The following is a 13,406-nucleotide window of genomic DNA, read 5'->3' on the forward strand; positions in this document are numbered from 1 at the left end:
GTGCCGGCAACAAGAGCATCCTGATCCATGCGCAGGCAGGAGGCTGTCACTGCCCCTTTGGCAGCGACTGGTTCTTCCCAAATGCACCCCAGGGTCATGTGAATAAAAGCGACTGGCACTTCACTCCGCAGGGGTAATATCTGCTGCAGCAGGTCCCACATATGCTGGAGGGAGCTCGGCCCGTGCTCCTCCTGTCTTGGGAGGGGATACGGGCCGGAATACCTCACCCATCCCCATGCCAAGGGCGGGGCTTGCCTTGCTCTCACCCTTCCTCCTGCTGTGTAGGATGAGAGGACGCGGGGAGCAAGGCCTTGCCTGGCTATATCCCCCTACCCCACGTCTGGCTTACCCCTCCCCCTGCTGGGGGGCACATCCTGCCTCACTACTCCCACCCCCACCCCACAGCTGGGGAAGGGCCTGGATCACCTTTCCTGGGAGGGTGGCTCAGCCCCAGCTCCTGCTTCATGGCCGGGGAAGGGCCTGCCTCACCTTTCCTCCTACTCACTCCCTCTCGCGGGTAGTGGCTCATCCCCAGGCTCCGCTGCCTGCCCAGGCACAGACCTAGCCCCGCCCAATTCTCACTTCCGCCTATAGTCACATGCCCGACCTGCACGGGAGCACATCCGCCTATAGTCACGTGTGAATCGATGGGGAGAACCCGCCTGCTCGGAAGTTCCAGCCAATCAGCCCTCGGGCCTGTCCATCGCCCCGCTCCTCCCCCCCCCCCCCGCCACTCCAGCCGCGCGATAACCTTTGCCCTTTGGCCCTTAGTGATGACCTTAGCGCCGTTGCCAAGATGGCGCTGTCCAGGCTGGGCTGTTGCCGGGGCGGTCTGCACGGCGGGCTCCTGGGCGTAGGGCCCGTAACCGTCCCCGCCAGCTGCCTGCGCCGGGTCCTGCGCGCTCCCGAGCCGGCCCCCGCCTGGAGGGCGCTGAGGTGCGCGCGGCCACCGGGTGTCAGGGGCAGGCGCGGGGGCCGCAACCCCCCCTTCAGTGACGGGAGCCGTGGCCGTTGGCCCCTCCCCCCGCCGCTTCCCCCGGTGACAGAAGATGTGTCCGTTGGCCCCTCCCCCCGGTACCCGTTGTGGCCGTTGACCCCCCCTCCTCCCCCCCCGCGGGTGCTCGCTGCATCCGTTGGCCTTTCCCCGCCTCCTGCTGGTCTCCATGGTGACCGCTCAGCCGTCCCCGCCGTGCGTCCTGGTGCCAGCCATGCTGGGCCCTTCCCCCTCTGTCCCCTGCCAGCCGGGCCCATTGGGCCCTTCCCCCTCTGTGCCCCCTGCATGGCTCCTAGTGCCACCTGTGCCTACTGACCAGTCCTCCTCTGTTGCCCAGCCCCCCCCATGCCAGCTGCGCCCACTGACTCCTTCCTCCTCTGTGCGGACAGCCCCCCACTGTCAGCTCAGCTACACCTGTTGTAGAGGATCCTTGTTGCCAGTTCACCTGTGCTCCTGCCTTTTCACACCAGCTGTGCCTGTTTACCCTGGGGTTGGGTTGTGGGGGTAGGGGAGGGTTGGGCCGCGGATATTGTCTGAATCTTTGGATGTCAGTTTTTTTTCCAGGTGATTCTGGAGGTGACTTTGCCTCTTGCTTGGCTGCATCTCCCTGCGGCTGCTGCTGGATGCTCATTAGCTAGCTCAGGGCTACTTTGTGGAGATGAGCACCTCAGCCAACACATTTAGGAGCTATTGAAGCTTCCTGAGACTCTTTTGTAACATGATCTCCTTAAGTTTCCATCTCAGACACAATGGATCCAACTCTTCTCTCACTCACATTAGTGTAAATCAGAAGTATCTGATTATTTTTGTTGGCCCTGCAGTGGCCAAGACCGTATCAAAAAGAGTTGGACTCCATTCTGGCTCTGGCATCAGTAACAGAATTGTTAACTAAGGTGTGATTATTGGGCTAAATTCTGCCCTCATTGCACAAATTTAACAAGACAGACTCTGAAGGCAGTGGTGGTACATAGGTTCATCTGAGAATGGAATTTGGCCTGCAGAACCTTTGTTACCAGCATACTTCAAAAATGAAATCCCTGTAGAGTTTTGTCCCATCTTCCTCATTGTGAGTGGTGGTTTTTTCCACCCCCCGCCCCCCTTCACAGCTACTCAGGCTTTGCATCCAATCAAATCACTTCAGCTCAAGCCCTACATCCCCACAAGGCTTTGCTGGTTGGCTGGAGTGCATGTACTTTCCTCTTTACCGCCTCACTGTGCAGGGTATGGAAAGATCACCTGGTTCCTATAAGATTTTTCTGTGAGTTACTTTCTGTTACAGGCACCCAGCATGCTGCCTCTCTACAAAGACAAACCCCAAAGCCCTCCTTGCTGCTGTCATATCACAATTCAAATATGCCAATGGGAAATATGAGAGCTTTTTGGAAAGGACATTCCCCCGCTTCTATCTATTGTATTCGACTTTTCTGAAAGGTAGGTTTTGAGTGGGAGAACTGGTTTCTTTGACTGATTATAGAAAAGGCAGGCTCAATAATTGTAGCCTATTTTTTGTTAGCTAAAGGGACACTGTAAGACTAAAAATTGCTTATTTTTTTCTGTGTTTTATGAATAGTCTCAGAATTTTGCACATGAAAGAATTTTTAGGGTGGGATTTTCAAAGCCAATTTTTCAAGTCCCTTAAGCAATTGACGGAAAGTCTCAGCCGTAACATAGCATTAACTTATCACTTACGATGGGTGTTGGCTTTTTTTTGCATTTCATTCAGTTTGGACAATGAAAATAGACTAGCTAGTTTCACTCTGTTGGGTCAGGCTGTTTGGGTAATTAACACTTTCCAGACAAATGTTTAAAAAAAACCCGAAAAACTTCTTAAAACCATGAAAACTTTTCTATTAAGCTCTGTAAAATCTTTTCTCACAAAATCTAAATCTGAACTGCCAGACAACGTTGTTTTGAAAACTGCTCTATATCCAATAACATCCAATGTAGAGCCAGTGACTGGAAGTTGAAGCTAGACAAATTCAGACAGGTAATAAGGCACACTTTTTTAACAGTGAGGGTAATTAACCATTTGAACAATTTACAGAGGGTTGCAGTAGATACACCAGCTCAGGCAATTTTTAAATCAAGATTGGATATTTTTCTGAAAGATGTGCTCTAGTTTAAACAGGAGTTAATTCAAGGAAATTCTATGGCTTGTGTCATACAAGATGATCACAATAGTCACCTTCTGGGCTTCTCTATGATATGTTGTTTGTAAAGGCTGGACCAGCGTACTGGGAATAGATATTAACGATGAGATTTAAAGACCTCTTGTATATCCAAGTCAGAGGTGATAAGGAGGCTCCCTCCCCTTGAAAAAAGATCCAGTTTTAGTCACCCTATCACTAAAAGGATAAAGCAGAAATAGAAAGGTTCAGTGATGGGGAACAAAAGTGACAATTCCATATGGGGAAGAATAAAAAGGTTCAGACTACTTAGAGAGCAGACAGAAAAAAGCTGACATAATAGACAGATATTAGATAAGTTTTGTAAGCTTATTTATTCTCCATACAAGACCAAGGGACAGCCTCTTTACCTGAAAAGCAACGGATTTAAAATTAATACATTTAATGGCCTTCACAAAATGCATAATTCACCCATGTAAGTCATTGCCATAATAGACTAAGGCCAAGAGCTTAGTAGGATTCCAAAAAAAACAATTCAACATTTATATGGATAATGAATGCCTACTGTTCTAGGATGAGTGTACAGGGTGGGCTTTTTAAAGGGACGAAGGGACATAGATCCTTAGGCACTTCTGAAAAATCTTGCCCGTAAGGGATATTAGCCCTCATGTTTTAGAGCAGAGGAAGAAACTTCTCGGATGCTTGAATCCTTAATGCAGAAGTGTCCATTCTGTGGGTTTTGTACCTTCCTCTGAAACATCTGTCCCCAGCTGACTCAGGAACAGGAGATCAGATTGGATAGACCACTGGTTTGATCTACTGTGGCACTTCCTGTTTTGATTTGAAGTCAGAATTTTATGTGTACCGAGGAAGCAGTAATTGTGTCTAACTGCCCTCCCTCCTCATGCACATCCCTCCAAAAAATCCTGTAATACAGCTTGATGGGCTACTCCAGTCTGCAGCCTGTGCTACTAAAGGTTTTGGATCAGTCAGGTAAACTGCTCTCGCATTCTGCGGATGGCTGCAACAGTTGGAAGAGCTGTTGAAATTTTGATGGCTTGAGTTAGATTCTACATGTTCCAGCCTCTATTCTTGTTTCACTCTCAGCTTCTTCTGTTCTCTGAATAACTCTATGTGGAGAACAGCCTATATGAGACTATCTACAATGCATCAAGTTGTGTTGTACTGCACTCTGCTGCTCAGTAGCCAAACTAAATAAGGATGTAAGGGATTGTGAAGGACATTGTCAAGGGATCTCTGGGGCAGAGCACAGCTCCAGGCCTGAAGGTAACATCTGTATTCTGTACAGGATTTCGGACATTGTTTTCGGAAGCAAAAGAAATAAGAAGAATAAAGTTAAACATGTCCCTTCAAAAGATCGATTTTCATCAGCTTCCATACAGGGAGATGGAAAGATTAAGACAGGTGGGGGCCACCTTTCAGGTTCCTGTTTCTTACTCTGGTATCTGTAAGTTATGCTGAATTTCTCAAACGATCAAGCATTTTACTACACTGTCCCATGCAACTGGCAACCTTGTTTAGTGACTTACACCTCTTGTGATTCCATGACAGAGAGAGAGTGCCCTGCTTTTAGAGGGTGGGTCTGCTTTTGTCACTGGGTAGACTCTCTATCCTTTCTGTGAAGGGAGGGTCAAGATACACACTTTAAAGAACCTGCCACCATAGCATGGTGGCTTTACAAAGTTGGGTATTTAACCCAAGGCAGCTTGGCAGTTTGCTCTGGCCTATAATGTTCCTGGCACTTACAGAGCATTTCTTATTGAGAGCAGGGTTAGAATGCTGCTGGCTGATCTGAGACAGTCTATCAATCAGTTTTCAACTGCATTGCTGTAACTTGCTATCAAGTCATAACTGTGTTGTTTTAATTTTTGGTCAGTTTCGCAGGGACCTGATCAAGGCCATTCCTATTGGGCTTCTCTCCCTTCCACCTTTTGCCAACTACTTCGTCTTTTTGCTGATGTAAGTATATCTTTTACCGAGCCTTTAAAACATTGTTGAACATCTTGTTGCAAAGTCCTTGCCCTGAATAGTCACCATGCAGAGGCTCAGATGGTAACTGAAGCGATTAGTCAGTGGAGCTGATCTTTCTCTTTGGGCTCCTTTCTTCTCTCGTCTCTCAGCTGACACTTGTACTATTCCTGGCTGTCTGATGAGAGGGTTTGCTACAGAACAGCTGAATTTGTTCCTCTGGAGACTATTTTTTGCAGCAGTTAAAGCTACACTCATATTCATGGAAAATGATGATTCTGGGCCTGATTCGTTTTTTCCGATGTAGTTTTCCAGTTGTCTAAATTGAGTAAGCGCAAGAGGGAAGAATCATTAACTTCTTGTTTGTCTGCAGACAACTCATCACCTAGATGTCATGAACTAGATGGAATCTGAATGTTTTCTATCCGAACTGATTTCTCCCTTCTGTTCAGATTAAAGTTCCCATTTCTGTACTAACCTCTGTAAAAATCCAGTGCCTTGGATCTCTTGGGACATTCTGCTCTCACTATATTAGTGCGTGTTCTGGGCCCCCTTATAGCAAAAAGGAAATCCAGATGAACAAACCAAACAGCATTGATTTTGTCTGAGGAGATTTCTGCTGCATTCTAGGTACCTCCCCATGCCATTAGTTCCTTCTTTCTAACCCTAAGAACAGTGCAAACTTTATATTTATTGGCATTTATATGGTGCTTATCACTGTAGCATCTGAGTAGGTCTTCAGTAAACAGTCCGGTGGACACTTGACTGTAAAAGTGGCCTCCTCACATGTGTCCATACTTCTTTCCCAGCTACCCCGTCCAGATAAGTGATCCAGTTCCCTTCCCGGATGCTACCCTCCACCCCCAAGCACCTGGAATGCCCCTCCAAGCTCCTTGCACAGCCCTGACTAGACTATGTTGTGCTCTGTGGGTTAATTGATACAGCTAAATGACTGACAGATTATTTATCTAGTATCTTAATGGACTTATTATCAGTGAGGTTTCTGCATCATCGGTGCTCTGGAGATCTTTATACCTGCATACTGGTGGTCCTGGGTCACAGCCGAGGGCTAGATGGGACTAGTTGGAGCTCATCGATGCTGCCCCTTAACTGGCCAGAAGGGGAGGCTGCTGTGCAAGGGTCTGAGCGACCCACTTCTGTGGAGCTCCCAGATCTGGACAGAAGGAACTGGGAATCAAGCCCTGGTTTGCCACATCACAGGCAGAGCAGTAACCATGGGGCCAGGTCCCAGAACACTCACAGCGTGTCTCCGGTTTGACAGGCAAGGCACTATTGCTAGGCCACAAGCCTGGCCTGTGACTGCGGAGTGTTAGATTTTGTGTAGCTGCAGTGTCCCTGCTTGTGAAGCTCAGTGTGTTACCTCTGGATGACCTTTTCTTTCCAAGGTACTTGTTCCCAAGGCAACTGTTGATACGCCACTTCTGGACCCCAAAGCAGCAGTCTGAGTTTCTGAACATTTATCATGGTATGCGGAGAGAGGTGTACCCAGAACTCATTGATGGCTTAGAGCAGGTGACTCGTTTTGTAGCGGATCAGCAGCTCCGAAGTCAGATGCAAGAGCTCTGCACCCAGGTAAGTAACACAGGGTAAGCCCCCATGGGGACGGCTCCTCGGGGACACTGTAGGGTCAGCAGCGTCTCATCATTAGGTTATAGCCTTACTGGCTGCTGAGCTAACCTGGTTGGCACATGGGATCAAATTGTATGCTGAACTGCACTCTGGGTAACCCCACTGGGGTCAGAGGGGGATTTGGCCCGTAGTTTTGGTGGGATTGTTTACATCTGAAACGTTGAGTTTGTCTGCTCGAATAGGAATCCCATCCAGCGGGTCTAGGATTCTGTGTCTGATGGGGATTGAGCCTATGCTTGTGGGTCATCCTAAGTCTCAAATCCTTTTAAAGAAGGGCTGATCCCTCATTTCTTGCCCTCCAAGCTTCCTCAGCTTCATTGGCTGTCCATGGGCAGACAAATTCCCCTGAATTTTCATTGTTCTAACCTCATAAAAAGGAAACAGTCTCGATCTGTTCCACCCGAGGCAGTTACAGAGATGAATCCAAAGGTCTTTAAGAGGCAGAAAGGCTGCCCTTGTGCTAATAGGTAGGTAGGAACCAGTCTGGGAGGTGGAAGAAGTAAAACCCTCTTATGACAAGCAAAAAAGTGCCCAGGTTGCATCAGCTTGGCGAGAAAACCCTCGGTGATGGGAGAGGGGGTGTGGTTACCCGGAGTTGCTGGTCCAAAGGAATTCAATGGAGACCATCCAAGCAGAGAGGCATTTCTGCTTTGGTGTAGGCTGAGAGTAATATGGCACCACACAGCATGCTAATGCCACAACACCTGGCACTTAGAAATGCTGAGGGAACAAGGTTAGCGACTTACCTGTTGGGCACAGATGGATTTCCAGGGGTCCTGCTGAGTCCTCAGTAGCTGGGGTCAGACAAGTCATCTGTTTATGGGAAGTATCATGAGCAAAAAAAATCTGGCTCTCCAAGGTGCAGAGCGGTTCCCATCCAGAGGTGGCAAAACTTTTGGCCGTGAGAAGCTTGTTTACGGGACATCCCCTGGGCCTGCAAAGGCTGCGCGTTTGGCAAGTGGTAAGTGCCTCTCCCTGCAGAGGCTGTCTGTGCTAGTGATTAAGGAGATAGCCGGGATTGTACGTACAGCTGAGTGCTGAGGATGGAGGCAGTTCATTGAACTCTGAATGGTCACGAAGCAGCCGGCGGCTGTTTCACGATGCCCTCTGCCCACTGCTTGCTGAAGGCCTTCTCAAGGGAGATGCTCTTACCCAAGGCTAACCTCACCTCCTAGTCTGAACCCATCAGGGACGATCATCGCCAATAGCTCAGCCTGGATTAGATCCCTGGGTTCTCTGGGCTCTGCCCACTATCCCATATACTCTCCTTGAATCTTAGCAGGTTTCCTTGAGACTTCACAGATTTTCCTTGCCCTGCTTTTCACTCCCTGCCACAGAAAGCCTTGAGCCGTATCCTGTTCCTGACTCCTCACTTGCCAATCTTCTTCCTGAGATACCGGCTGCGGAGCCATATGTTGGAGTTACAGCATCTGGACCGAGCCATGCTGAAGCTGGGAGTGAGCGAACTAACTGAAGAGGAAGTGAAAATGGTAAGACTGAGTCCTCCCCTTTCATGTTGTGCCAGCTAGCTTAGAAAAATACGAGACTCCCAGAATCCTGTTGGGGAGAACTAGATACACAGTTGGTTTTTTCTCTCACTCGTGAGCAAAAAGCCTTGTGTGACAGCGTCTCTGTGGTGGAATATGATTTGCTGTGTTATGAACCGGTCACGGTTTCTCCTGTTGTGTCTACATCAAAGAAATACTATTCAGGCTCAGATCCTGGCCGATAACTTGGGGCTTGATCCTGCACTCCTGACTCAGACAAAATGCCCGTTGAAGTCAAGGGAGGATTGCAGGCTTAGGCCCTGTTGTTTGTTCTGCTGCTTAGCTAGGGCTGGGGAAAAGAGGAAAGCGGGTCACTGAGTTTAAATTGCTCAGCTCCAGAGATGTACAATGAGCTAAGAAGAAATGCATGAATCAGTGACTTTCCCTGCTTGAAGTGTATGTATGGGGGAGGATAGCTAGGCCATGCCTGGGCCACACAAATAAGCCTTCCTCAGCAGAGGGAGTGGGCAGGGATTTGAGGTGAGAGGCAGGGTTATACATGTTTCCTGGGGGGAGGGGGAAACTTCTCCCATGCCATCTCATGTGTGAAGCAATTGCACTAGAGAAACTACATGGTGTTTTGGTCCATTTAAAGCTGTATTTATCCAAATGCCCCCCAAAAGTAACTGAGCCAGAGAATTAAGCCTGTTTCTTCCCATCAGAAATAAACGAGCTGCCTTGTGAATACACCTTCCAGCAGGGAGTCAGGATTCAAGAGATTTAGTGTACAGGGGACATAGGAGTAACACCTGTGTATTGCCTCTGAAATTGACTAGTGCTCTGAATATACTTTAAAGGGGTCTAGAGTTGCAATCCTTCCTGCACAAGAGATTGCCTTAGTGTGAATGTTTGAGCTTCACTTCCAGCAGAATAGAGGGAGTATAAAGCAGCCACTGGGGGAACACTTCTAGTGGAGGTCCAGAGTAGGGCTGGATTACATGGCCCTGTGCTATTCCTGCACCTCACTCTCCAGTGTAGGGGCATGCTGGGGGTAAAAGGGAAGCAGATGGAGTACTCTGGTGATTCTAAGCTGTGGAGCAGCAATGGGGCTGCTCTAACTTACACAGGGGACCAAGGCAGTCCATGGTTTAAAGCTACTTTTGTCCCCTCTTTCCTGGGCTGCACTTCGTGGGAGTCTCAGTCCAGATTCCAGCCCCTTGTGTTCAGTGATCCCCACTGAAATGAAAGCTCATTAGTCTGCACGCACCTGCCCTGACACTTGCTTCTCTCTCTTCTGTGGTCGTTAGGCTTGTTATGTCCGGGGCCTGAACTCCACCCACCTCAGCCCATCGGAATGCCAAAAATGGCTGAAGCAGTGGGTGAAGCTCTCCTGTGAACTGAAAGGTAAGACTGGCAGAGCTCAGCCAGCTGGCCACCTCTTGGCTGCTTCTTCCTCTTGTGTGCGGTGCAGATCCCGTAGAGCTGACCTCAGGCAATGCACCCGAGGTTGTGAACATCAAAGCTGTAGTTACGTGTCACACAGGGTTATACATTTCAAAACAAATGGAGCTTCGGGGCTTTCTGAATGGCAGCCCTACAGATGCCTACAATAGGGAGGGGTGGGCATAATGGTCCAAACCTCAGGTCTGAAATGCCTAGGTTCCCTGCAGCCACAGGTTCACATTCCAGCCCTTCTGCATTTGGAAGTTGATAAGCTGATTTCTGAGCCATTTACTTTTAGGTGAGACCTTGAACCAAGTTCTGGCTGGTCTGTCTGAACCTTGAGCACGGTGTCCTTCTGTAAGGTTATGGTCTTGCTCTGGTGTCCTGGAAGTGGGACCTTACTGAAATCCTTGGGCTTGGGAGAGTCCAGGTTATGCGTGTGTTTTAACAGAGAAAAAAAGAGTTCACGCTGCAGGACCCTCAGAGGCAGATCATAGTATTGCCATCTCGTGTCCTCTTGGCACCGTTGATTGAGTGCAGGTACATGGGGAAAGAGGAACAGATATCCAAAGAAGAGTTTCTCAGTATACGAAGAGACATAAACATTCAAACAGCTCCAATTGGGCCAGGCCAGTGCATTAGCTGCAGCTTCTGGGCTTATTTGGCCGAGATGCGTGCTAGGGAGGCTGAGCGGCGATGGAGCACATGGCCAAAAGCACTGCAGTCTCTAACCTAAAAAACGGCTGTTTAAATGGAGTATGTTCCCAGGCTGGCTCCCTGGGGGAACCGCATCCCCCACAGTTAATGGGTTGGGATCAGCCCATTCGGTGGAGCTTCTAACCTCTCACTTTCTCTTCTCACAACTAGCTGGAGAGGAGCTGGCCTCTGCCCTGGCTTCCAAGAACGAGATTGACATTTCCCCTCCCCCGTGCCTGTCCTGAGTGTCACTGGTGGCTTTAGTTAAAATACTAAATTCTGACAGGACTGCTGGCTAGAGAGTATCTCAACCCATGAAATCTCTGCGAACAAATGAACAGCTTTTCTTCTGGAATCATTTGATTCTTGTTGGCCCCTGATCAGCATCCTGGCAGCTGGAGTTTGCCAATCCCAGTTACCTGCTGCCAGCTCCCCCCTCACAACCTGTCAGGTCTCTGGGGAGCAGAGCTGGAATTATAAAACCTCGAGGAACAAGGCAAAGGGTTTAGGACTCTGTATCATGGTGATACAGAGCTTCTCTTCAGGGCAAAACTGAGCTACTGTGTCCAAAAGGGCTGCCAGATGACCGACAGCTTGGCCAAGGATTGTCACTCAGAGAATGGCACAGAAAAGCTTAACATGAGTGCTGTCAGCTGGTCCCGCTGCAGATTTACAGGGCAAACCTGTGGAGTCCCTGGCATACATCTGTGGCCCAGATGCCGTGGTGGAGGTTGCAGTTCTCTCCTTGGGCTACTGCAGGTGTAGGCAACTCTTGCTTTTGTCAAACATGCTGCTTCTTCCTCCCAGCTAGTCCCCAGCACTGTTCTAAATGGGTGGCGTGGGTGGGGAGGGGGATTGTCCTGGCTGCAGGTTTGTGATCACTGCACTGTGTAGGTGTTACCCTTCCCTCTTTCGAGGATTTGATGCGAGAACCAACTAGGGATTTGTCTCTGCCCAGACAGTGCTGGTGAAACAGGAGGCTGACCTTCCAGCCCCTGCATTGTTCATGGGTGTAGTAGGGGTCATTACAGAACAGGTGTACAGCCCAGAGCCGGATGTCAGGAGAACTTGTATTCAGACCTTCTTGATGGTGCTGTGGCCTGGGTGAAGTGTGAGCCTACACTGCTTGCTGCTGCTGCTGCGTCGCAGTCTGCCAGCCGTCCAGTGAGCCTTTGTGGTAAATGAAGGATAAAAGGGCTGGGTACTTTAGCTGGCGCCTGCCACTGTTTCCTCTCACCTCTGGAAATGCCTTCTGCTGGGGCCAGGGGGTGCCTGCCACCAGTAGCACGCTCAAGATGGGGACTCCCGCTTGCTGGCTCTGGAGGTGTCAGGTAAACATGACTTTGTGTTTTCAGATTCGGAGGTCTCGCTCTTGGCACACAGCATGGTCTTAATGTCCACCAACTACCTCGGGGCCAAGGAGTGATGGTACAGGCACCGACTTCAACTGTCGACCTATTTCTAGTGCTGGTGGTTGCAGCAGGGTAGAGTTTTTTGCTTGCATTGCAGGAGGGGGGCTGGACTTTAGCGAGAAACACCTTGCTTTTTGCCTGCCGATCCACCTCTAAACAGTACAGCATAGAAGAGTAAAACCCCTCCTCAGCCCTGCCAGCGATGAGAGCTGCAAGCTCATTTACCTAAGATACATCGTCAAGTCCCTGAGAGCAAGAACCTGCTGTGGCTCCCAGTCACTAGGTGGTAGATTCCATGGTTTTTGAATGTGTAAGAGTGGCCCTTGCTGGAGTTGGGAGTGATTCTGCAATTCTGAGCCATGCAGATGTCTATGCTCTTCCCTGTCATTTTCCAGAAGAGACCATGTTGGCACGCAGCCAGGAGCCCTGGCTTTGCTATTATAGCCTCAAACTGTGGCACTTTAAATGTAATCCTGTCCAGTGGAGAAAGCTAGTCTCTCCTGGATTTGTAAGCTTCCCCGGGAGGCTCCCACTGGTAACTTACAGCAGTGGGCATTAGCCAGCTAGGTTCCTTGTTCTCCAGGACCTGTGAAGAGACACCTGTCTGGAGCAGTGCTCTTTGCTGTTTTTCCTGTTAAGTTGTTAAGCTTTATTTACTATGTTGTTTTAGGAATAAGGTGAATTTTACTAGGAGGGGTTGTGAGTAGAGCACCCTAATTGCCTGGGGCTTAGTAAGTGACCTTGCCCCTTTGGCCAGTGATATGCCTTAATGTTGAGGATCCATGTATTTGTTCAGTTGTCTTTTTAGTTCACAGCAGTGCCCTGTTAGTGCTTGAACTGTGGCTGTTCCTCTCTGCCCTAGCTGACTGCTGGAAAGAGATACAGGCCAGATAGGAACAGTTCCCACTTTCAAACTTGGCTCCACTGTAAGTTAGCTTGATTTTCAGTTTCTGAGCATCTGCAGCTTCCTCTGAAATCAGTAGGAGCTGAGTTCAGGTCACTTTGTTTGGTACCCCAATCTGAAAATGCTGGCCTAGAGCCTATTGCCATAGAAATAAATGCTAAACAGCACTTACCTGTTAAGGACTTAGTCTCAGCTTCATTTTGTCAATGAAGTGATTTAAGTTCTGCCTAATCAGTTTTTAGACCTGAACTTTTTGCTCAGTGTGAGGATTTGGGAGCCAGGAGTTTGGTCAACAGGAGCTCCATCCCTGTGCACCTGAATGTCTCGTGGCAGAGGCTGCAAGTTGAGTTTAAGGGATTTTTTAAAAAAAGTTACTTATAACTAGTGTCTTAAGTTATTTATGGCAGTAAAAATGCATGAAATGTCTGTCTTAAATCTGTGGTATCCTTACATAAATATTCCATTAAAGACAACAGCTAAGGAAAGGTCTCTGGTGTATTTTTAAAATTAGATCCTGTGTGAGGTGTCCAATTAGTCTCCCAGCACCTGGAACTCTGATTAAGATTGCCGAGACTGGAGCCCTGCTCACAGATTTTAAAGCAGGACGACGGCATGTCTAGGAGGACTAACCCAGAGGATCAAGCGAGCTGTTAAAGCCCCACTATTCTATGTCCCATTAATAAACCAGAGGACATTAAGCTGCAG

The 13,406-nt window shown here is 48.9% G+C and overlaps 1 protein-coding gene across 1 annotated transcript; it reads left to right on the plus strand.

Moving 5' to 3' along the window:
• Positions 1 to 647: 647 nt before the first annotated feature.
• LETMD1 (LETM1 domain containing 1) lies at positions 648 to 13,186 on the plus strand. The gene is given in 10 exon segments (XM_048831956.2): positions 648 to 704; positions 707 to 936; positions 2,274 to 2,425; positions 4,430 to 4,545; positions 5,018 to 5,100; positions 6,516 to 6,702; positions 7,619 to 7,720; positions 8,097 to 8,249; positions 9,554 to 9,650; positions 11,741 to 13,186. Coding segments are annotated over 10 exon segments (1,248 nt in total). The 3' UTR covers positions 11,812 to 13,186.
• Positions 13,187 to 13,406: the final 220 nt, after the last annotated feature.

The sequence above is a fragment of the Caretta caretta genome, chromosome 20 (assembly GCF_965140235.1).
Source record: "Caretta caretta isolate rCarCar2 chromosome 20, rCarCar1.hap1, whole genome shotgun sequence".
Taxonomy (NCBI): domain Eukaryota; kingdom Metazoa; phylum Chordata; order Testudines; family Cheloniidae; genus Caretta; species Caretta caretta.